The 26,461-nt window shown below is 41.4% G+C and overlaps 1 protein-coding gene across 2 annotated transcripts in view; it reads left to right on the top strand.

Moving 5' to 3' along the window:
* The window catches only part of LOC106565568 (sodium-coupled neutral amino acid transporter 3), a 64,946-nt gene extending 41,094 nt beyond the window's left edge, over window positions 1-23,852 (top strand). For both annotated transcript variants that reach the window (XM_014132836.3, XM_082959240.1), the window contains 9 exons: window positions 4,482-4,564; window positions 5,712-5,770; window positions 6,302-6,439; window positions 9,136-9,215; window positions 9,619-9,719; window positions 10,214-10,338; window positions 10,579-10,723; window positions 11,666-11,769; window positions 18,949-23,852. In XM_014132836.3, the coding sequence (XP_013988311.2) occupies window positions 4,482-4,564; window positions 5,712-5,770; window positions 6,302-6,439; window positions 9,136-9,215; window positions 9,619-9,719; window positions 10,214-10,338; window positions 10,579-10,723; window positions 11,666-11,769; window positions 18,949-19,053 (940 nt within the window). In that variant the 3' untranslated portion in view covers window positions 19,054-23,852. The remainder of the gene's footprint in view (window positions 1-4,481; window positions 4,565-5,711; window positions 5,771-6,301; window positions 6,440-9,135; window positions 9,216-9,618; window positions 9,720-10,213; window positions 10,339-10,578; window positions 10,724-11,665; window positions 11,770-18,948) is intronic.
* Window positions 23,853-26,461: the final 2,609 nt, after the last annotated feature.

Consider the following 26,461-nt stretch of genomic DNA (forward strand, 5'->3'; position numbering starts at 1 on the left):
AGTAACATACTGCATGTTCTTTACTTATAACACATATTTCAAAAGTAACATACACTACATGACCAAATGTCATCTCATTCCAAAACTAGCATTAATATGGAGTTGGTCCCCCATTTGCTGCTATAGCAACCTCCACTCTTCTGGGAGGGTTTACCACTAGATGTTGGAACATTGCTGCGGGGACTTGCTTCCATTCAGCCACAAGAGCATTAGTGAGGTCAGGCACTGATGTTGGGCGATTAGGCCTGGCGCGCAGTCGGTGATCCAATTCATCCTGAAAGTCTTTGACGAGGTTGAGGTCAGGGCTCTGTGCAGGCCAGTCAAGTTCTTCCACACCGATCTCAACAAACCATTTCTGTATGGACCTTGTTTTGTGCACGGGGGAATTGTCATGCTGAAACAGGAAAGGACCTTCCCCAAACTGTTGCCACAAAGTTGGAAGCACAGAATTGTCTAGAATGTCATTGTATGCTGTAGCGTTAAGATTTCCCTTCACTGGAACTAAGAGGCCTAGCCTGAACCCGAACCATGAAAACAGCCCCAAACCATTATTCCTCCTCCACCAAACTTTACAGTTGGCACTATGCATTGGGGCAGGTAAAGTTTTCCTGGCATCTGCCAAACCCAGATTCGTCCGTCAGATGGTGAAGCATGATTCATTACTCCAGGGAACGCATTTCCATTGCTCCGGAGTTAAATAGCAGCGAGCTTTATACCACTCTAGCCGACGCTGGGCATTGCGCATGGTGATCTTAGGCTTGTGTGCTGCTGATCGGCCATGGAAACCCATTTCATGAAGCTCCCGACGAACAATTATTGTGGTGACGTTGCTTCCAGAGACAGTTTTGAACTTGGTAGGGAGTGGACAGGACAGACGATTTTTACGCGCCACGCGCTTCAGCACTCGGTGGTCCTGTTCTGTTGGCTTGTGTGGCATACCACTTCCCGGCTGAGCCGTTGTTGTTCCTAGGCGTTTCCACTTCAAAATGACAGCACTTAAAGTTGACCAGGGCAGCTCTAACAGGGCAGAAATTTGACGAACTAACTTGTTGGAAAGGTGGCATCCAATCAACGATGCCATTCTACTGCCATTCTAAGGCCATTCTACTGCCAATGTTTGTCTATGGAGATTGCATGGCTGTGTGCTACATTTTGTGTGGCTGAAATAGCCGAATCCACTAATTTGACGGGGTGTCCACATACTTTTGTATATATAGTGTAGATTTGGAGGCCACTGTTCTGAAACAGTTCTGAATGTATCCTGCAGGCAGGGAGAGGTGACTAGCTATGTTTTCATCCAGTTGGATGGAAGGACATTAAAGTTCAGCAGAAGGAGATATGATCCAACAGCATGTGAATTCTTCCAGTGATCCTGAGTCAGTGTTAAACCACCAAAGAAGAAGAAACCTCTCAGGTTGAGCCAATCTAATTAAGTGATGCCAACGGGCACTGGGAGGCCTGCAGCCATTCGTGTCACCATGCCAACCAGCTGGCCTGAGAACAGCTGTTTGTGAGAATGACCCTGGGAGAAGAGGGCAGCGCGGCCACGCTGATACAGACACACATCATTACACAGCCGTGCGCCACGGATGAAATGTAAACCAGAGGATAACACTATGTATACTAGAGCAGGTGGCCTGATAGCACAGAGACAGTGGCTATTGCTCTAGAAGAGGCTGAGGAGCATGTTGCTGTTTGGTATTTGATGCCTGCCTGGTTTGTTATGGCCAGCTGTCAGTGTGTTTATGATGCCGACTGAAATGAATGATGTCCAGTAGGTGTTTTAAAGCTACACAGAACGTCTCATCTTCTCTGTCTGAACGACATAGTGTGAATTGTCCAGAGAACGCTCCAAAGATCAATCACCACCCAAGGGGTGGTTGTGTATGTGTGTGCGTGTGCGTGTGTATGTGTGTGTGTGCATGTGTGTATGACAAGCCAGGCTAACAGATATCTGCTGTTTGCCTGGAGTGTTGATTTGTGGATTGAGGGTTTGTTTGTGTGAGTATGTTGTTGTTGATATTTGTGTCTGAATCTGCGTGGTGTGTTTGCGCATGGTGTGGTTCGGAAGGTCAGTCCTCTCTGCCGCTCTCTATGATGATGTGTGACCGTGTCACCGGGCCAGATGGTTGGCTGGAGTGTATGTGGGGCAGCTCTAGTGGGCACACTGAAGGAACAATAAATGGACAACTCTCATAGGTTACAACTCTAGAATACAGATGCTGGATTTCTAAATTTAAGTTCCAAAAATCTCAATCCTAAAATAGCTACTAAACCCATGTTCAGTGTAGTCCAGTGCATGCGGAAAGTACTCAGACCCCTTGACTTTTTCCACATTTTGTTACGTTACAGCCTTATTCTAAAATGGATTCAAATGTTTTTTTCCCTCATCAATCTACACACAATACCCCATAATGACAAAAACAGGTTTAGTCTTTCAGTCCCTGTCGCTGAAAAACATCCCCACAGCATGATACTGCCACCACCATGCTTCAACATAGGGATGGTATTGGCCAGGTGATGAGCGGTGCCTGGTTTCCTCCAATCGTGACGCTTGACATTCAGGCCAAAGAGTTCAATCTTGGTTTCATCAGACCAGAGAATATTTTTTCTCATGGTCTGAGAGTCCTTTAGGTGCCTTTTGGCAAACTCCAAGCAGGCAGTTATGTGCCTCTTACAGAGGAGTGGCTTCTGTCTGGCCACTCTACCATAAAGGCCTGATTGGTGGAGTGCTTCAGAGATGGTTGTCCGTCTGGAAGGTTCTCCCATCTCCACAGAGGAACTCTGGAGCTCTGTCAGAGTGACCATCAGGTTCTTGATCACCTCCCTGACCAATGCCCTTCTTCCCTGATTGCTCAGTTTGGCCGGACGTTTAAGAATGATGGAGGCCACTGTGTTCTTGGGGATCTTCAATGTTGCAGAAATGTTTTGGTACCCTTCCCCAGATCTGTGTCTCGACACAATCCTTTCTTGGAGCTCTATGGACCATTCCTTCAACCTCACGGTTTGTTTTTTTCTGTGCACTGTCAACTGTGGGACCTTATATAGACAGGTGTGTGCCTTTCCAAATCATGTCCAATCAATTGAATTTACCCACAGGTGGACTCCAATCAAGTTGTAGAAGCATCTCAAGGATGATCAATGGAAACAGGATGAAATTTAGAGTCTCATAGCAAAGGTTCTGAATATTTATGAAAATAGGTATTTCTGTTTTTGTTTTTAATACATTTGCTAACAGTTCTAAAAACCTGTTTTCACTTTGTCATTATAGTGTATTGTGTGTAGATTGATGAAGAAAACAAGTTATATAATCCATTTAAGAATAAGGCTTTAACGTACAAAATATGGAAAAAGTGAAGGGGTCTGAATACTTTCCGAATGCACTGTATTCCCAAAATCAAATCAAATCAACTCAAATGTTTATTGGTCACGTGTTTTGTAAACAACAGGTGTAGACTGACAGTGAAATGCTTACTTATGGGTTCATTTCCAACAATGCAGAGTTAAAGATAAAAAAAAATAAGAAATAGTTAGTAATATTAGTAATGCAGTGGACTCCATATGTCATACATTGGCTTATTTCGCTTGTTTATCACAGTCGCTATGCATCCACACCTTGTAGTAGACTATATGAGTGGTCTGTCCCAGTATGCTTAGGACATTGCGTGTCCCCACCCTAGTTACTTCCCAGACCCTGCAGCCTTAGACGGAGCCTTGACCCCATGTTCTCCCCCTCCAGACCGTTCAGTGGTCACTAGAGACCTAGGGGAGCCGGAAGAAAAGAGGACTGGCGAGGAAGAATATCACTGTTGCCCACTTGGCCTAGTTCACTTTGCTGTCTCTTTCTCTTTCTCTGTCTCAAACACACTCACGTATGCACGCAAACTCTCCCTTTTTCTCTCTCCCTCTCAGAATCTCTCTTGTTAATGTGAAGCATGGTAATGTGTGACAGATTTGACAGAGCCTGTTGTTGAGTGTGCTGTCTGTGTGCTTTTAAAGTGATTGCTTGTAGATCTCCATTTGCTGTGGGTCTTTGTAGAACGAGGAGTACCAGGCAGGCTTATTAAGAGCTTTAGCACAGTGCTGTCCCTCTCATACCAGCACCACCTGGTATACCACCTCTCATACCAGCACCACCTGGGTTAAATGTCTAATAGATCTGGACAGACGTGTACATGTGTGTCATTGAGGGAACACTCCCAGTTCCTCAGAAGGTAAGTCAGTCAGTTCTACTGCTGGCTGTCAAGAGGTGATGAGTTGATGGATGATGATGAGTTGATGGGATGATGGGTCCTCATCATCCCTGGGGGCTTGCTTTATTGTTAAGAATGTTTCCTCTTGTCATTGAATAAAACAGAGACATTGAACATTTCCCTTACAAATAAGGACTAAAGATGTAATTAATGAGTTACATAAATATCATAAATCTCTCTCTTGCTCTCTCTCCCCTCCCCCTTTCTCTTCCCCATTTCTCTCTCCAGTGAGTGGTACCTGAATGGGAACTACCTGGTCATCATGGTGTCCATCAGTGTCATCCTGCCTCTGGCTTTGATGAAGCAGCTAGGTGAGTTTCTGTTAACTGTCTTAATTAAAACCTTAATAAGAGTATACGTATTTAATAATATATCATACGTTAAATGTTGTGTTATGTTTTGTAAGTGAAGGTTCTCCGAATGTATTTTCGTCTGGCACATGAAAAATGACAGATTTCTACTCTGATGAGATTTTCAAGAGGGGAAAAAAAATCCTGCTTGAACAGTCATTTCATCATTGTGTTTCCCAATAACCCTTCCAGGGAAAGAAATGATTAGAGCCAATGACCTTCCTCTGTCTCATTCTTTCTCTTCCCCCCCTCCCCTTCTCTTCCACCTACTCTTTCCCAATCCCCCTCTCCTCCCCCCTCTCCTTTCTCTCTCTCGTGTTGTGGCAAACAATCCCCCACTGTTTTAGGATGGACTTTAGTAAATAGCCGTGTCATGTGAGATAATGTTACTGTCAGAAGCCCTATGAAAATATAAAAATACCCAGCGCAGAATACCCTGGCTTCAGTTCCATTTAATGAGCTCTCTTGTTTAACAAAGTGAAATGGCCACAAAGCTTTCATCAAGTGAGTGTCTCCCTCTCTGTTGTCTCTCTGTTTTTCTCCTATACGCTCTGTGAGAGAGACCCAGCTTCATGCATGCACCGTTCACTGGGATAGCAGTGGCAAAAACAGCTCATATTCAATTACGTAAGAGAGAGAGGTAGAATGACAGAGAGAGAGGGAGAGGAAGACAGATGCAGAGAGAGGAGTGGAGGGGCTGGGAGAAAAGTCTTGACCTCTTATTAAACGTTTCTCTCCTGCAGAGAATTGAGCCGAGAGACGAGAGAGCAAGAGAAAAAGGGAGAGAGAGAGAGAAAGGAAAGAGAGAGAGTCCATGCTACCGGAGCCCAGTAATGAGCTGCAGCTCTCAGTACTCCAGTTCTGTTCAGTCTAGTCCTCTAGGAACTCTAAGAACAAACACGCTTATGATCTCAAGCCCAAACACATTGTCTTGAAACAGGCGAATGTTTGTATGTGTTCCCTATAATTAGCATTGGGAGAAAATATTAAACATGACGGAAATAAGAGAGTCATTCTAACCTCCCACGCCCCATCCCCATTTGCCAGAGGATGTGAGAGTGTGATGTCTGATGTGAGTAGTTCTGATGAAGTGTTTCTGTTGTTTCAGGGTACTTGGGCTACACCAGTGGCTTCTCCCTCACCTGCATGGTCTTCTTCCTCATCTCGGTATGCACTGTCATACACAGCTACAGTATAGACCTCTACGTGTTGCAGTGCTCTCATAATGGTCCAAATCCTGACTAATGGATTTCCATTGACTTGAATTGATGGTTTTTGCACATGTCAGAGTTATGTGCACAGATCTCAAGCTATAAGTTATATTTTTCAAATCTGCAGTAATCGTCATGTTTTTGCATTCTTGCAGAAAAAGCAAATCAATCGCTACACCCAGCTTAGTCTACTATCAGTCAGATCTGAGGTTCAACCTCTTTAATATTCCCCTCTCAGATTTCTGTGGACAAGTTTTGTACCCTGCAGTTTCAGACCGCGTTGGTCTGTGTCTGTGTCTCTCTGTGTGTGTGTGTGTGTGTGTGTGTGTGTGTGTGTGTGTGTGTGTGTGTGTGTGGTGTGTGTGTGTGTGTGTGTGTGTGTTTGTCTGACCTAGTTTTGGTTTTGTGTACTGTGCTGTTATGTATGCAGGCCCATGTCCTTCAGACTACTCATCTCATCCAGCCAACTCCTCTTTCCTCTCTGCAGGTCATCTATAAGAAGTTCCATACCCCCTGTCCCTTTATGGACTTTGCCTTTAACAGCACAGCCAGTGTGACTGCTGTTACCAATGACACAGGTTACAACCAAGCCTGTGTTCCCAAAATGGTCAACCTCAACTCACAGGTGGGTTCCTGTACAGTCGACTCCATCAGCCCATCCTTTCCATCACAGGTATTCAAGAAAATATTTAGCATGTTGCTAATGACAATGGAAAAAACAGATTACCCACTAGCCTGTTTGCGCTATGAACAATCCCACTCTGTTGAATCACAATGTATTAATCAGACCTGTGTGCTCCAGAAAGAGTAATAGGTCTGAATAGGAGGTAATAGGAGCATCCATCATGTAAAGGTTAGGGCTCAGCCTCTCAATGGTCTCCCAGTATTCCCAAACTGAGATGTCAGCTCCTGTCTGACTGGAGAGTAGAACCACTCAGGGGCTCACGTCATTCTCTGGCACTGTATCACAGACTGTAACAGTTCTCTCTCTGTGGGCCAACTCTGGGGAAATGGCCCTGATGAGGAAGGCCTGGCATTTCTGGGGCTCAGTCTTTCTCATGTCTTACTATGACAATCTCTTCAGCTAGTACTCTGCAGCTACACTGTAAAAACAATCCTGTTGTTTTGAAGGTACCTTGCTGGCAGCCAGTTACGTAAATTGCAAATAAACTTTGGGTTAACAGTACATTACTGTAAACTTTACAGTAATGTACTGTTAAGCTAAAGTTTAGTTGGAATTTACGATAACATACTGTACATTGTTTTATGGTAACATACACACTATTAGAAAAAAAGGTGCTGAGTAGAACCATACAGGGTTCTTTGGATTGTCCTCATAGGGGAACCCTTTTTGGTGCTGGGTAGAACCCTCTATGTATGTAGGGTTCTTCAAAGAACCCCATCTATATGGTTGTACCTAGAACCCTCTATGAAGGTTTCTACCAAAAACCATTTTATCATCTAAAGATTCTTCCTAGAACCATCTATGAAGGGTTCCACCAGCCTTATTAGTTTTTAACATTTTATTTTAAACTATTTAATGACTCGCCTAGTTAAATAAAAAAAATATTTATGACAATACATTACACATACAATTTGGCCTTTCTTTGAGGGCCTAGACACAGTGGTGTTAGGAATCTCCTGGTTTACAGGCCACATCATGCCTGAAAGTCACATTATGCTGGTTGGCAAAGTGATGTGTAATTCATATTGGAATCCAGCCAGAGTTAGGACATCCAACAAGTCAAATTGTTAATTACCTGCAGTCTCCATTCAGACTGCCAGGGTAGATATGATTGAGTACTGAGACTACCTCAATCATCTAAACTGGAACAACCATCTCAGTAATGGGTGAAATAAATCCAATTACTAACAGATTGGATTCGTTTAGAAATCTGTATGTTATTTATCTTTGTGTAGCATAATATTAATCAACAAATCAATGTACACGCGAAAACACAGATATTATAGTAAAACAAACAATTCTGAAAATCTCCCTGCAATAGAGCATGCTGGGATATAATATATATGTTCTATGTAGAACCCTTCTTGCCTTTCAAAGAATCGTTCTTGCCTTCCAAAGAATCATCAAAGAACCCTTTCTTCCAAAAACAGTTCTTAGGATGTTAAAGGTTCTAAGTAGAACCCTTTGCCTTACATAGAACCCTTGTATTCCAAAACTGTTTTTTCTGATCACAACGGATTTTGGTAGAACCCTATCCCTCCACAAAGAACCCTTTTGGAACCCTATTTTTTAAGAGTGCAGGTAAGTTACAGTGTCCTTAAATCAATCACCTAACCAAACCTACCTGTACATTTTATCACAATCAATCAATCCAACTGTCACGTTGGTATGAAGGTTCGGGAGACAGACGCAGGAATGCGTATTATTTTTTTTTATTAATCCCAAATTACGGTGTGCCGTATAAAGACGCGGGAACGAAGACCAAAGAAACACGTAACAAAACACAGGGTAGAAACCCAAAACAAAATAACACACGCGCACAATGATTAACACACGGGATGAGACCCGTAATCATCTGCGCATTCCACAAGGACATGAAAGCCCAAAACACACAGCACAGGTACTCTCACACACCAATGGACATTGTAACAATAATCGACCACTCAATGGAAACCAAAAGGCACACTTATACAAGTACTAATCAGTGGGAAATGGGGACAGGTGTGTGTAATGAAAGATCCGTGACACCAACTACCTCGTACCCCAGTACACTGACTCGGTACCGGTACTCCTTGTATATAGCCTTGTTATTGTTCATTTTTTGTGTTATTTTATTGTGTTACTGTTTTCTTTGAATCTATTTGTTAATTTTCTTACTTTTTAACTGCATTGTTGGGAAAGGGCTTGTAAGTAAGCATTTCACTGTAAAGTCTACACTTGTTGCATTCAGCGCATGTGACAAATACAATTGTATTTGATATTCATATTATGCAGTACAATTAGTAACAGTACAGTTGTAGGCTTGTGTAGTCAGTCATAAACTGGGGAATTAGCGGTAGATTATTGACTAGTGTATACAAACCCATAATCAGCATCCCCTAAAGATGCATGAGATTTCCCAAGTCGCCCCGGGTAGTTAGACCAGTCCCTCCTGCTGATATACTTATGGCCCAGGCATCCCTAAGCAGGCTAAACGTTGGTCAGTAGCCAGGTCCAAGTTAATCACAGGAAATCATTTGCTCTGTTTGATGTGTGCTTCAAGGCCCTAATGGCCAGTAAAACACTAGGTTGGTGGTAAGAGGGTTGGGGCTGGCGCCACCGTATCCATGGTGACTTCACAGTCCATTTTTTTCCAGACTGCCTACACCATCCCCATCCTGGCGTTTGCCTTTGTGTGCCACCCTGAGGTCCTGCCCATCTACACCGAGCTCAAAAAGTAGGTGCCCTACTTTCCCAGGATGCAACATTGTTGCTGTTTACTATTGGACCCTTTAATGCAGTTCAGTCATCCTACAGATAGGAAAATCATTGTCAACTTTGTGCTTGGCTACTCATATGCCAGTGTCATATAGCACACTGCTTTGCATTCTCAGTAAGGTGTAAATACGCATGGCTAGCCTGGTGATAATCTGAATAATCATCCTACTTTAGATCAATCTGACATGTGTTCAGCCACAATATAATATTCCTTTTGTAGAGTCTTGGATCTTATGTAACCCCCAAACAAATCAAAAATGCCCTAAAGCTCAAACTGACCTTTTTTGTAGGCATATTGGTGTGTGTGTGGTGTGTGTGTAAGCGTGTGTGACATCACATCATCCAATATTCTCTGATTTCAGCCCAACCAAGCAAAGGATGCAGCATGTGTCCAACATCTCCATTGTAGTCATGTACACCATGTACTTCCTGGCTGCTCTGTTTGGATACCTGACCTTCTATGGTGAGGCCCACTCACCTCCATGTCATTATAATGCTCCCCCCAGGCCCATTTTACATGAGCTTCAGGCTAGTTCAGTTCGCTAACACAAAGCCACTTCTCACGTTTGCCATTCATTTGCATGGACAAAGAAAGCTCTTTTAGGCTTCGGAGGCTGTTTTTAAAGTGGTAGAGAATCATTATGAAGTAACTGCTCCTCCTGGTGGCCGTAGCTCATATCAGACCAATTTGTAATATGCCAGTGATTCTGCTCTATGACATTGTTATAAGCACAATCATAGCAGTATATTACTGTAGTATATTTCAATATAAGGCTCCAAGCACAAAGATGAGCAGCATGTAACATATAAGCCAGACTTTTTATGCCTTCTGATGGAAAAACATTGATGTGATGATGATATGTTGCATATCATTTGTAATAAATGTTCTGCTCTTTCTGGAGTTGATGGTTATTGATGCTTCGTTAAGCCCTCCTCCTGTGTGTCTGCCCCCTATAGGTGAGGTGGAGTCAGAGCTGCTGCACACCTACAGCCGCCTGGACCCGTACGACACCCTGATCCTCTGTGTCCGTCTGGCCGTGCTCACCGCTGTCACACTCACCGTCCCCATAGTGCTCTTCCCTGTGAGTATTACCTCTTATCACATAACACTGTGTCTGGCTCAATGAAACTTTGTATGTCTAGAAGTAAAGATGTATACTATGTATACTTAACATTTATGTTACTGTCACTTTGGACAAACGCATCTGTTAAAACAGCATATTACTATATTAAAGCAGTGGGTTTATGCTCTTTGATGAAAGTGTGTATCTGTGAATAAGAATAGTGTTGTAACTGTGCTTTTCTCCCTGTGGTCTTCTCAGGTAAGGAGAGCCATCCAGCAGTTGTTTTTCCCCAACAAGACATTCTACTGGCCCCGCCACATTGTCATTGCTGTCACCCTGCTCACCCTCATCAACATGCTGGTCATCTTTGCCCCTAACATCCTGGGCATCTTCGGCATCATCGGTAGGAGTTCAAAAAATGCACATCTCTAGAACGTATGCCTCCAGACACAAGGCTACCTGGAATTGTACCTCATTGAACAGAAAAGGGCACACCTGCCTGTAAGTAAAAGCTTAGGGATTTAGGTGATTTGATAAAAAATCTAACGTATGGTACTAAGGATTTGTGGTTTAATGAGGTGAGACATTGATTAATATAACATATTATGTGTCATTTAAATTTGTGCCAAAATGCTAAACAATTAGTAACTAAACATCAGGAATATACTTTTAATTGAAACCTTTATGGAATAAAGCAGTCTAACTTTCTGTACTGTCATTGTGACTTTGCTAAGAGGAAATGTCATTGTACAGACAGATGGAGGTCTATTTGCCCTCGGCTACCTTACAGTGAACTGGGAGGTCCTCGCATAGTGATGGTCATAGCCTCTTACATTTCACCCTAGACCATTTGATCCCCTATGCATTAAATCCTTAGCCGTAATACTGTACTTACAGTGACAGATTTGGAGACATTTTAGGGGAAAGCTCTTAAATCACCTCAGGAATGCATATTATAAATGATAAAGTCTTGTGATCGAAGCAACTGAAACATTCAATCGTTTCATCAAGGATTATAATGCATTTTACATGTATGCTGTAGTTTTAGCACCTTATTGTCCCAACTCTGAGTAGTTTCATGAGTATTGTTGGGTGAATAGTAGTAATCTGTTGTGTTTAACACTAAGTTCAACACTTTCCATGCCAATAAAGCCTTTAGAATGGAATCTCTTTTGTTTCTGCTGGTGTCATTCTGACACCAGACAAAGGATACTTTTTGGTGACTTTCCTGACGTCACTAGGCTACTTCCTCGCTGTTAATTTGGGCTCTTGTTATTCTACGGTTCTGTAGATCTTGTTGTTTGACACGATGGCTACAGAGTTTTTTTGTCCTCTCCTCCCTCAGGTGCCACATCTGCCCCCTGCCTCATCTTCATCTTCCCTGCTGTCTTCTACATCCGCATTGTACCCGAAGAGGAAGAGCCCATGCGCTCTACCCCCAAAATCCTGGTGAGTGATGTCTCCTAGCGCCCCCCTACATCCTACAGCCATAGAGACGCATGTCATGTCTTACTGGAACTCAGCAGATTACTGTTAACTATTGGTTTTTAACCCATAAGAGTCTTAGCCTTGTCCCAGTGGAGGTTCCTCAGAGGAGGAAGTGGAGGATCCTCTTCAGTGAATTTAATAAAAATAAAAATTGTAAAACATTAAAAAACTTATCCTATTTAGATAAAACTAAACTAAATATAATCTAGTCACCAAATAACTGATTAAAACACAATATTTTACAAAGAAGGTTTACAGTAGCCTCAACAGCACTCCGTAGGGTAGCATCATGGTGTAGCCGGAGGAAAGCTAGCTTCCGTCCTCCTCTGGATACATTGACTTCAATACAAAACCTAGGAGGCTCATGGTTCTCAGGTCCTTCCATAGACTTACACAGTAATTATGACAACATCCGAAGGACGTCCTCCAACCTATCAGAGCTCTTGCAGCATGAATGACATGTTCTCCACCCAATCAAAGGATCAGAGAATTAATCGAGTACTGAGATCATAAACTACAGCTAGCTAGCACTGCAGTGTAAAATGTGGTGAATAGTTGACTCAAAGAGAGAAAGACAATAGTTGAACAGTTTTGAACAAATTAATTTCTTCCAAAATGAAGGAGAAACAAGTCCTGTGGCCATTTGATTAATAGTTCAGCTGTCTTATGGCTTGGGGGTAGAAGCTGTTAAGGAGCCTTTCAGTCCTAGACTTAGTGCTCCGGTACCGCTTGTCGTGCGATAGCAGAGAAAACAGTCTATGACTTGGGTGACTGGAGTCTCTGACAATTTTATGGGCTTTCCTCTGACACTGCCTATTATATAGGTCCTGGATTGCAGGAAGCTTGGCCCCAGTGATGTAGTAGGCTGTACGCACTACCCTCTGTAGCGCCTTACGGTCAGATGCCGAGCTGTTGCCATACCAGGCAGTGATGCAACCGGTCAGAATGCTCTCGATGGTGCAGCTGTAGAACTTTTTGAGGATCTGGGGACCCATGCAAAATCTTTTCAGTCTCCTGAGGGGGAAAAGGTTTTGTCGTGCCCTCTTCACAACTGTCTTGGTGTGTTTGGACCATGATAGTTTGTTTGTGATGTGGACACCAAGGAACTTGAAACTCTCGACCCGCTCCACTACAGCCCCATTGATGTTAATGGGGGCCTGTTCGACCTGCCTTTTCCTGTAGTCCACGATCAGCTCCTTTGTCTTGCTCACATTGAGGGAGAGGTTGTTGTCCTGGCACCACACTGCAGTTCTCTGACCTCCTCCCTATATGCTGTCTCATCGTTGTCGGTGATCAGGCCTACCACTGTTGTGTCGTCAGGAAACTTAATGATGGGGTTGGAGTCGTGTTTGGCCACGCAGTCGTGGGTGAACAGGGAGTACAGGAGGGGACTAAGTACACACCCCTGAGCGGCCCCAGTGTTGAGGATCAGTGTGGCAGATGTGTTGTTGCCTAACCTTACCACCTGGGGGTGCCCCGTCTGGAAGTCCAGGATCCAGTTGCAGAGGGAGGTGTTTAGTTCCAGGGTCCTTAGCTTAGTGATGAGCTTTGAGGGCACTATGGTATTGAACGCTGAGCTGTAGTAAATGAACCGCATTCTCACATACTGTAGGTGTTCCTTTTGTCCAGGTGGGAAAGAGCAGTGTGGAGTGCGTAGACCGCCATGGTCTACTTAGCTAGCAAATGCAGCTAGCTAGTTTAGCCTTAACACCCTGCTCATAACACCCTGCTCAAACAGAGGGATGCTATGTTAGCAACACTGTAACTTTTCCAAGTCAAGGTAAGCTTTTGGTATTACAAATGTATTGCCACCGAGGTCTGCCGGTGTAACTGCTTACTGACTGTACGCGAACGTTACTGCATGATTGTAGTGGGTTTACTAATACGTTATTAGCTATGTTGACTATGACGTTCCTTTAGCTAATATGGTGACAACGATGTTGGCTGTTAGAGGTTTGGCTTGGAAAGGTTTTCTCACCTGGACGCATACAGCTGATTTGTTGTGCATTGAAGTCCACAAGCAAAGGGAAAACAAGCAATCCAACGTGGCTGTTATGAGAGTGAACTCTGTTTACGCGTGATCAGGGGTGTATTCATTCTGCCGATTCTGTTGAAAAACGTTTCTTAAACAGAAGCAAATGGAACAAAATGGGATAAAAGTACATGAATTTGTACAATAGAAACTCTTGTTTGCAACTGTTGGACTAACGATTACACCCTATATCAGCTAAATGCAGTCAAGAGTGTGCAAGGCGGTATTGAATGTCACCTCAAATTTGTCTCTCAACCTGTGTGCACCTACGTTGTAAACTTTCATTCATAGGCTAGGTTGTAGCACCCCATGATGGGTAGTATAGGGAACATTTGAGCATCATGTAGTATTCTTAACCTATCGCTGTTACATTGAACTGGGTGAATGGAATATGAATGAGAGTCATCCATTATTCTGTAATAGAAATAAGGCCATGGTCATGAAAAACAATCGGCCTCCCTCATCTTAAACGGCACTGACCGCCATGGTCTAAGCCGAGGAGGGGGTGGATTCTACTAAGCTAACATGTATAATTGTTTTAAGGTCATACAAAGGATCATTTTGCTATTTCATTTAGAATGTAAGACCCCATGTAGTATCCCACAAAAATAAAAAAGATAAGATGATTTGATGAAAAAAATGTTGGGCCTTACTGCTATTAGCCCATCCAAATGCACTGAATAACACTCACTACATGAAACAGTCCCCCCACCCAAAATGTAAAGGAAGTTTGTTTTGAAGTGTCTCCACTATATCTGAGATATTTAACCCCTTATTTTTGGCAGTAAACAGTCTCCATATTTACTTCCATACATTTTTTCAACTGGTACCGGGGGACCTTCAGACGAGTCTATGAGGCCTTTCCATAGAGGGGTCATAATAGTTCTTAGGCCAAACCGTTCGGACGTTACAGAAGATTTTGTGAGAAGACTGATTTTCGGGATGCCTCATGGTCTGACAAACTCAAACTCTGTGTCACCTTTTATCGTAGATGTGGAAGTGCAACATAAGTGGATGCGGTGGATTGAGACGCATCCAATGCAATAAAAAGATATCTCTAGCTTAAACTGACAGATTTTTACGGGGATATTTTTATTACGCTAATTAGATTTCCACCGGGCGCAGACATCGACCTTAGGAGGTTAAAGATAATACATTTTTTACACACATGACATGTATCTTTTATGTCTGTTAAGTATGGGCATGTGGACAATTAAGCATAAGTGCACATAATAGAAGGAATTTGGGTAACACTTTATAATAACTCAACGTAATAAAGCATTTATAATGGATTAATAGTTAATTCATCATTTAGTAATCATTACTCCCACATTTGTAAATGTTAGTAAACTAATCACAGATTTATAAACAATTTTTATAGTGTTAAACAATGATTCATAAGATCATTCATAAGATGTTCAATATCTGGCTCCCGAGTGGCGCAGCGGTCTAATGCACTGCATCTCAATGCTTGAGGGGTCACTACAGACAACCTGGTTCAATTCCAGGCTGTATCACGGCCGTGATTGGGAGTCCCATAGGGCGGCGCACAATTGGCCCAGCGTCGTCCGGGTTTGGCCGGTGTTCATTGTAAATAATATATATATATATATATATATATAGTCCTTATAAACCATTTACTAATCATTAGTCAAGCCATTTTGTGTGGCCTCATCTAAAGTGTGGGCTATTTCAACTTTATAAATACTTTATAAATGTTTTGAGTAACCAGTGAAATTTCTCACAAAAAGATGGACTTGCCATTGGTAGACATTCCAGCATTACCTAATGCTCCTTAACGTCTCAAAATAGCCCAGAACATATCAATGTTTAAACAATTAGCACACAATACAGAGGATGTTTACCGAGGATGTCAAACAAAATATATTGAACATTTTATTCCAAAACAGTCACACTATTGTTATAGTGTAAATGTGTAACTATGCTGAGAAAAATACACATTTTAGTCCGAAAATACTAATATAAGCATTTCTTGGCAGTGACTTTTCTACCAAAACCAAAGTGTGAATTGCAGCCATTCCTTAGAGCAGTCTAATAGAGCCCCACAGTGGAGGTGTCATAATACCCATAAAACCTAGTGGTCAAACAGGGATATGGTTCCAATCGTTTTCCCACCATTCATTTTTCCCATAGGGGATTTTAGAAACACTTCAAATAAGGGATGTTTTTCGTGTAGGCTTACCCTGGCGTGACGTTTTGATAACCATGTAAATCTCTCTCAGACAAGGTGACTTTTATCAATATATTTGGCTCTATTTACTCTCAGATTTGAAAATGCTAACTAGCATCAAAGTAGACATCATGCAAGACTACCAATCCCTGCAAGCTCCGGCAAGTCATCTCTCGCTGACACCTTTGCTAACAGGTATTGTGTCAATTTAAAACTTGCACAAGAAATCTCACAGAATTGTGAATTTAAAGAAAGGTTCAATTTATTCATTACTACATTTAGCTAATATTAGATAGTTAATCCAGCGATTCCTAGTCTTGTCCAGATCATCATGGCATTTGTAGTTCTTTATGATAGCCACATTAGCAGCTAATTAGCATTTCATTTTTGGGAGTAAATACAGGCAAATATATTGAAAAAGTCACCTTGTCCAAGAGAGATTTACACGGTTATCAAAACGTCATTGTCACGATTCTCTAAGACAGAACCCAGAAGCAGACCAGGACAAGGTGAGTAAAATGAAAGTGAGTATTTATTGGTAGTCTTGATGTGTATATTGAGTAATCCAGGAGACGGAGCGGCAGCGGAGGTGAGTTGATGAGAGTAAATGGGTTGATCCAATGAAGTCACTGTATCCACCGACGGCCAGGCAAGGGAGTTGAATGTTCCGGGAGAATGACTGTAGACAGAGTAAACGGGAGTGAGTAACCAGCAACAAGTACAAAACAACAAAACTATCTCAGGAAACATGAGGCTGATACGCTGGCACAACATGCTGTTCGTTGCTCGCGATCCAGCAGGGAATGGATGTCAGCTCAGGGTTTAAGAAGAGGTGATGATCAGGACCAGGTGTGCAGAAGGTTGATGAGATGCAGGTGTGGGTAATCACTAGATCTCCCGCCTAACTTCATTGCCTAGCAACCAGACAGGGTGCGTTCAGGAACCTTAGACAACACTCCAAACAAAAAACTGTCAGCTCAGGCAGAAACAGACTCAGGAAGCGGGATTCCTGACAGTCATGCCAGGGTAAGCCTACACGAATCACAGCCCTTATTTTAAATGTTTCTAAAAGACAGCTAGGTTTTATGGGTGTAACGACTCATACTGTGGTACTCTATCTCGGTTAACCCAGAAATAAAATATTGCATCATTTTGTCAGCTGCGCCTGCGTGATTAAATTCTGGGTCCATACGTGTTAGAAATTGGGAGTTCCTGTTTGCAAAGTCTCCACTCTTGTGTGGCACATGGAGAAGTGTGCAATTTACTCCACAGCTTTAAGTGTCCATGTTTGTGCTGCTCAATTGGTGGATTTTGAGTGGTGCGACCAGTAGAGACGCTTGAGTGAGGACGGTCACGTGTGTTTGTAAAGCAGAGGTTCCTGGTTCGAGCTTGGTATGCGCCAAAATGAGGAGTAAGTGGTACTAAGCAGCGTGACATCCTTTACAGAGGTGAATAGTTATTTGAATTTACAGTTGCCCTCAGCTCAACGCCAGGGTCATTGTTGAATACATTTGAAGGGTGAATGTATCACATGGAGAGGTGTGAAATGTCCACGTTTGCCAGCTTTTGAGTGGTGCGACCGGTAGAGACGGTAAAATGTGTTTGTGAATCAGATGTCCATATAATCCCATGACGAAAACCCAAATACCCGAACTACTGCTGCTCATTATCCTAACCATTCCATCCCGTCTCGAACGGTTCTTCGGTTTACAAGCAGAATCTGTACACGAGAGATTAATAGCAGTCCATTGACTGCTTATGAGGTAAGGAAATAAATATCTGAATAAACAATTTTGCCATTACGTTTAAAGAGTTACTACCTTTAGAGGCCCAGTAAAGGTGCCACCAAACAAAGCCATGTGTGAAAATAGTCTGCGGTTAAAAGACTGAGCAGAGGAAGCGTTGAAATGTTATACATGTAACATTTCTACCTGCAAATCAGACATGTAAAATCTCCACCTAGATCACATATCAGTAGTAATGAAGGGATAAAAACCCACTAGAGAAAAAATGGCCGGTCCGGACAGATGTTGTGTGTAACTACATCTCCATGTTTAATGATTAGTTTGCGTTCGCCAGGTTGACAACATTAGCAAAACTTTCACATTACAACTCTTCCTTAAGCCCTTGCAACAGTTGTTTCACAACAGGTTTTGTGAATTAAATGTTCAACATGTTTCCTTTAACATCCTGTGTTGTGTGCTTATTCTTCTACCATTGATATGTTCTGGGCTATTTTGAGACGTTAAGGAGCATCGGGTACTGCTGAAACGTCTACCAATGGCATGTCCATCTTTTTGTGAGAAATTCCACTGGTCACTCAAAACATTTATTAAGTATTTATAAAGTATAAATAGCACACATTTTAGACGAGGCAACTCATAAAAATACGTAACTAATGATTAGTAAATGGTTTATAAGGACCTATATTAAACATCTCATGAACGTAGTAATGATTAATAAATGATAAATAAACTATTTACTAATCCATTAGAAATGCTTTATGCGGAGTTATTAAAAAGTGCTACCGGAATTTGACTGTGAGCTTTCAATTGGATTAGAATATCTACAGAGAGAGTGCCTGAAGATTATGTGCTGAAACAATGTTTGAAGTGCTAAATATAGATGATGCAGATTAAATGTATTTACTCATCCATTCAGTATCCATTTGAAATATGTGCTGAGTGAGTAATGCAGTTTTAATGTCATGCCACACTAATATCATAATTAACGTAAAGAAATTGGTACACAGGACCCAGACTACAATAATGGTGGTTTAATCACTTTGAGTGCATGAAGGCTGAAACTCAGTGACAGAGTTATCAAGTGTGTGCATTACCTCTCTCATCCTATATCTCTCTCGCTCACTCTCTCTCCCTCGCTCCCTCTCCTCTGCCTCTCTCCCTCTCTCTCGCAGGCTGCCTGCTTCGCTGGAATAGGCTTCCTGTTTATGGTAATGAGCCTCAGCTTTATCCTCATTGATTGGACGTCGGGGAGTAGCAAAGCCAGCAGCGGTCATTAGGCTGCTTCTATAAGTCTTCTGTTTTTAAATTGTAAATCTAGACCTGTATTGTATTTTCTCTGTGTTGTCATGGATCATATTTAGTAGAAGATGCACTATCTCTTCCTCCAGAATGAGTGGGCCATAGTGTCTAGAGATGGGGAATTCAATCTTCTGGAGGTTTCTGCTCCCCGTTGGACTGCTTCTCACTCAAGGTACATGGAATTGTAGCCCCAGCCAAACTGTGTATAGAGGGAAAGGCCAACATACTTTCCTGGGGAAGACGATAGTGCATTGCAAACAAATGGAAAGTCATGTTGGCTCGCTGAATCTGCCACCACCTCCCATTCCAGCCCTGCCCTCCAGACCAGACCCATAATCTATTACCCTATAAACGTGTAATCTGTCAATCACAGCAAGAATCTAACTGCCACACTCTAGTCTAGATAACCACATAGCTTTCAGTAGGGGAGAAGAAGACACAACAGATCGTTGGAGGCTGGACAGTTCTTTCATATTTGTAGGTCAAGTCTACTGTGTTAAGTTATTGATGTAGTTAGGTCATGGCAATATTCGGTGCAATAGCTGAGGAAATGTGGCATTAAAAGCTATTGGACAGAGGCAGAGCGGTGGTTACTGTGGCAACGTCCAGTGACCCGTGCTGGTGTTGTCACCCGGTGGCCAGATGCCGTCCTTAATCTACACGCTCGGCTTCACTCCTCACAGATATCAGAGGATGGAACCATGCAACTGATATGCAACTGTACAGTGTGTGCAGTGTGTTGACTCTACCATTACAATACAGTATGATATATATACAGTATCAGCCAAAAGTTTGAAATAACACATATGGAATCATGTAGTAGCCACCCTTTACCTTGATGACAGCTTTGCACATTCTCTCAACCAGCTTCACCTGGAATGCTTTTCCAACAGGAATTCCAACATATGCTGAGCACTTGTTGGCTACTTTTGCTTCACTCTGTGGTCCATCTCATTCCAAACCATCTCGATTGGTTTGAGGTCGGGTGATTGTGGAGCCCAGGTCATCTGATGCAGCACTCCATCACTCTTCTTCTTGGTCAAATAGACCTTACACAGGCTGGAGGTGTGTTGGGTCATTGTCCTGTTAAAATACAAATGATAGTCCTACTAAGCGCAAACCAGATGTGATGGCGTATCGCTGAAGAATGCTGTGGTAGTCATGCTGGTTAAGTGTCCCTTAAATTCTAAATAAATCACAGACAGTGTCACCAGCAAAGTACCCACACACCATCACACCTCCTCCTCCATGCTTCATGTGGGAACCACATATGCGGAGGTCATCCGTTCATCTACTCAGTGTCTCACAAAGACATGGCGGTTGGAACCAAAAATCTCAAATTTGGACTCATCAGACCAAAGGAAAGATTTCCACTGGTCCATTGCTTGTGTTTCTTGGCCCAAGCAAGTTTTTTATTTTTATTGGTGTCCTTTAGTAGTGTTTTTTTTGTTGCAGCAATTCGACCATGAATATCTGATTCATGCAGTCTCCTCTGAATAGTTGATGTTGAGATGTGTCTGTTACTTGATCTCTGTGAAGCATTTATTTGGGCTGCAATCTGAGGTGCAGTTAATTCTAATGAACTTATCCGCTGCAGCAGAGGTAACTCTGGGTCTTCCTTTCCTGTGGTGGTCCTCATGAGAGCCCGTTTCATCATTGCACTTGTTGGTTTTTGCGACTGCACTTGAAGAAACTTTCAAAGTTCTTGACATTTTTGGAATTGACTGAGCTTCATGTCTTAAAGTAATGATGGACTGTAGTTTCTCTTTGCTTTTTTGAGCTGTTCTTGCCATAATATGGACTTGGTCTTTTACCAAATAGGGCTATCTTCTGTACAGCACCCCTACCTTGTCACAACACAACTGATTGGCTCAAACGCATTAAGAAGGAAAGAAATTCCACAAATTAACTTTTAACAAGGCGCACCTGTTAATTGACATGCATTCCAGGTGACTACCTCATGAAGCTGGTTGAGAGAATGCCAAGAGTGTGAAAAGCTGTCATCAAGGCAAAGGGTGGCTACTTTGAAGAATCTCAGATCTATAATATATTTGTTTAACACTTTTTTGTTTACTACATGATTCCATATGTGCTATTTCATAGTTTTGATGTCTTCACTATTTTTCTACAATGTAGAAAATAGTAAAAATAAAGAAAAATCCTGGAATGAGTAGGTGTGTCCAAACTTTTGACTGGTACTGTATATATAGAGATATATATATATATTTTTTTTCATCATTTTTATTTGATAAATAAAGATTGGGTATGGACTTTCCAGTCGATCCTCAGCAACAGTATCAAGGCTAGCATTTCACATTAGTGTGTCTCTTCGATATGTGCACTGAACTATATCAGAATAGCTTTTTCATGATTCGAGGAGCAGCTCTGATGTCTAAAATGTAAGGAAAGCCTGGCTATGAGCTGCCTCCTCAGCCTGGCTATGAGCTTCCTCCTCAGCCTGGCTATGAGCTGCCTCCTCAGCCTGTCTATGAGTTGCCTCCTCAGCCTGGCTATGAGCTGCCTCCTCAGCCTGGCTATGAGCTGCCTCCTCAGCCTGGCTATGAGCTGCCTCCTCAGCCTGGCTATGAGCTGCCTCCTCACCCTGGCTATGAGCTTCCTCCTCAGCCTGGCTATGAGCTGCCTCCTCAATATGAGAGTCTGTTATCGAGGTGTTGGAGGTGGAGGGTACTGTTAACCTCATCCTGGATCAGTGGGGCTGTATATCTCTGCATCGTCATGTTTTGATATTGAGAGGGCTCACTGATCTAGGACCAGTGTTCTAAGTGGCAGAGGAGGCTCTCTACCCAGGTTTGTTGTTGTGTTGTTTCTGAACATTTACTAAAAGTAATCAGAGATAAACAAAAAAAATATTTTAAAAACTCACAGGGTCAATTCATTACGTGGAGAATCAAGGATGGCATGTGTAAATATTATTATTTCCAGGACAAGCCCGTTTTTGAGCTTGGTCCCTAACTAAAGTTTAATCTAGTGACATGGTGCCATGATGAGAACACAATGTGGTGTCAATGTCTCTCTAACACCCCTGCAAAGTAGGTGGTTAGTTATAGCACTGTCAGCTGATAAGCACAACTTCTTCCGATAGCCAATTAATCAATTGACATGCAAACAATTTATTTGTAAGATACTCATACATTTTATAGATATGATTTTAATGGACTACCCTTTGTAATAACAATCTATGAAAATGTGTCTAAATCCTAAGTAAGTTATATAATCCTGTGTATGTTACATTACAAAAATATATGTATTTACGGTCTAACATGGTACAAGGATGTTTCCTCCAACTACTTGAAGCTCTTTCTCTCCTGTTCTGTGTCTGCATAGTGCTCAGCAGTCCTGCAATGATTTAAGTGTGAACATGGTGTGTGAACATGGTGTATGTCAGTTCATCTGCTTCAATATGGAAAGAACACAACTGTGTACAGTGGATGTACTGTGGGGATTGTAAGTGTGTCCATGTTGTTGAAATGAAGCATGGATGTGTTGTATTTGAATTGTGGTACTTATACACTATATTGTATTGTGAAACGATCAAGGGATTCATTAACCATACGTGCAACTGAAGTGTTGATCTCTTATCATTATGCAGTATTTAATGAGCATGTAAGATTTAAAAGCCTGACTGAACCTTTCATAATTTCAGACTAGAGTGTTGTCAGGTATGAGTGGCATATTATTTCTGGTCAGTTTTCTAAACATCCCTGTCTGCCAACTCCTTGTGTTGAGCAGGTTTGATAGATTAGGTGAAATGTCCCTTGTCTCTCTCTGTTGTTTTGCTTGTGATGAAGTTGCAGATTCAACATTACATACAGTGAGTGCTGTAATATTGTACACGAGTATTGTATCATTGTTCTGTCAAACCTAGTTGTGAGGGCAAAAAAAGTACTCTCTCAATCAATCATTGATCAACTCTTCCTCAGAGAATGGTGACCAGTCTGCATGTTCCAGTATGTAGAGAGACTTGTCAGTATCAGCCAGCTCAGCTCTATTCTCTCTGTGTATTACTCATTTATGTCATAGCTTAACAGATGATTCTGTTTCCATTTAGATAAAGATCAATGTTTAAAGTCAGATATTTTAACAACATGTTTGTGTTATTCTGATGCCATATACAACTGTTACCGGTATGTTATTCTGGGGCGGCAGGTAGCCTAGTGGTTAGAACGTTGGACTAGTAACCGAAAGGTTGCGAGATCGAATCCCAGAGCTGACAAGGTAAAAATCTGTCGTTCTGCCCCTGAACAAGGCAGTTAACCCACTGTTCCTAGGCTGTCATTGAAAATAAGAATTTGTTCTTAACTGACTTGCCTAGTTAAATAAAATAACAAAATTCTCTGTGACATACAGTATCAGCCCTTAAAAATATAATTTATTAGCACCAGACATTGTAAAAGTGGCTGATATGATTCCTTGACTAGTCTGGTAACTTGCTCTCATTTCCTTGTGTGATTTAATGAAATTGGTATATGAGTTTATAACAACTTTAATGAAATATTGACTTCGGCCAGCATTTATAAATAATGTATATAAATGTAAACCCTTTTCATTCAATATGCATATCTAGTTTGCATAATGTAAATAGCAGGTACAGTTTTAGTTTGATAATTAAAAAGATACATGTAATAATTTTTGAAGTGCTTTTAAACCTATTTGCCCATCATTTTATGTCTTTATTTTCTTGTATATCAATATATTTGAATACATTGATGGCAGTAATTGTACTGTAAACAATGTTGCAATAAAAATAATAAAATAACATTATACTTTTGGATTTTTCATCATCATGATTTTGGAACTACTAAATATGTCCTATTGCACCAAATATGTCCCTTTCGATGGCACTATGTACTAAATAAACCTAGAATAAACATGTTGCTTCATACTGTGCATGAAAATAATTTAATAGTTGATGTTCATCAAACAGACACACAAATCACACACATTCTGTCCCATCGCCTCTATTTTAAGCAGTGCTGTTTACTGCTCCCGGGCAGATTGCTCACTGAAGTATGATGATGATGCGTTTATGTTCATGTGAAAACGCACGCTGGCCTTAACTGACACCGTATAGTTGCCAATGGTGACAATGAATCACTAGGTTTCAACAGATCACTAACTTGTCAAAACCCCTCCATCAATCAACAAACAGTTATTTTATACTTCAATATTGGAACAGAATATTGGAACAGTGTATTGGGGTTGAGAAGCTATACGAATTCATGGTTTTGAAAACAAGATTAGTCTATCCAGGCTGTGTCACATTCGGCCGTGATTGGGAGTCCCATACGGCAGGTCACAATTGGCCCAGTGTCGTCCGGGTTTGGCCGGGGTAAGCCGTCATTGTAAATAAGAATTTGTTCTTAACTGACTTGCATAGTTAAATAAAGGTTCAATAAATATATATATATATATTATAGCCTCAATTTATTTTTTGGCATGCACTGTAATACATTTTGTTCCATTCAGATGGCATTTTTCAAAGAGAGTCTCATTTTGAACTACACTTTTTGTTTTAAGATTGGCTTGGCAGGGAAACAATTAAAGTACATTTCGACAAAGCAAAAAATAGCTCTGTTGTAATGATCCATCATCAGACAGTGAAAGATCATTCTGCCCAAGATGTGGACACATTCGATACAAGTGTGTTTATTTTATACTGTCTAATATGAATAAGTTCATTTCATTACTCCTCCAGCAATTTTCAATACCGAAATGTAATTAACTTTGAAAAGGGGCCTTGGGGATTAATGAGTGTAGGCTGCTGTGCTTAAGCTGAAGTGGCATGTCTTCTGTGCTGACAACAAGCTAACACAGCTACTCTGCTCAGGAGAGCTCATCAACTGGCATATTTTTCAGTCAAATATGGTTCACTCACATTCAGATACTGTCCCTGCCATATCAGTTGGCTGTGAGGAAATGGAGTCGCCTGACCAGTAGACATACTACCACGTAGAGTATACAGCCTAATTGATCTGATCTTAATAGCTGACATTCAGTGTCTTGAGGTTTTGAGCTCTGATTCAATGATTAAGATAAATAATGCATCCTGAGTCAATTAATGAAAAGGGTTAGTATCTGGAATGTATGTTTTCATTCTGATCATACAGACTTGTGTGCACACCCAAGACCACAAGGGGACACCCAAGAGCCATAAGTGAGATGCTTACAAACTATGCATACCGTAAAACTTCAATTAAATGTAGTCGTCTGTCCCTTTTAATAGCCAGCCATCGGCACATATTTCAGCAAATAAACGGCTGTTTCAAATAAACATCAGGTCTAAATAAATTGTTTACGAGTGAACTTCAGTGAGTACCGTACAGATGACCCAAAAGAAGATTGCGGAGAGCAACATCATTGCCATGGATGAGACAGCTGTGTGGTTTGGCATGGTCAGCTCAACCTGGTGGTGATACAAGGTGCAACATGTGAGAGAATGGACTTGATCATGTTTATACTGGTCACAGTAAACAGTGTGGTAGTCTTTTCAACATTTTATTGAGCAGAAGCTGTGTGCATTAAGGAAATAGCCACCTGGCTCAAATAGAAGCCTGTATAAGCGGCGGTTGCGTTCAGTGATTGAAGCAAATAAACACCCGGCTACTAAATGAAGTTTTATGGCACTGAATTTAGAGCTTTGACTAAACAAATACAGTGGAGTCATTTATTCTGTATCTATTTACAACTGTTAAACAATCAGAGCAATGCTGACAGGTCTCTTAAGATGATGAGTTAGTCTTGTAACAAGCTGAAAATAAATACAAGTAAAAACTCTACTAAAAAACTACATAGAACTAACAATGTTCATCTAGTTGTAAAGCCTTGAATCACTAGTTTTATTTAATTTCCCCTACAACAATGAATTATGTTTTCAAGACGAAATAGATGAGTCCTGTAAGCAATTTTCACTCTAATGAAATTGGCCTTATCCTATTCATTGCAATGAGAAAAATGTCATCGGCAATAACGGATTTTTGCTAAATGAAATTAGATAACTCAAACTTAGAGTTAATGAGATATCAAATGAAGATGCTCTCAGTCATGTATTAAATGTTTTGATTTACAGTACCAGTCAAAAGTTTGGACACACCTATTCATTCAAGGGTTTTTCTTTATTTTTACAATTTTCTACATTGTAGAATAATAGTAAAGACATCAAAACTATGAGATAACACATGGGGAATCATGTAGTAACCAAAAAAGTGTTGAACAAATCAAAATATATTTTAGATTTTAGATTCTTCAAAGAATCTACCCTTTGCCTTGGTGACAGCTTTGGTAACTCTTGGCATTCTGTCAACCAGCTTCATGAGGACTTTCTGACTGGCCGTCCCCAGGCGGTGAAGGTAGGAAACAACATCTCCA

This window comes from Salmo salar, chromosome 12, assembly GCF_965601325.2.
Source record: "Salmo salar chromosome 12, fSalSal1, whole genome shotgun sequence".
In the NCBI taxonomy this organism is placed as follows: domain Eukaryota; kingdom Metazoa; phylum Chordata; class Actinopteri; order Salmoniformes; family Salmonidae; genus Salmo; species Salmo salar.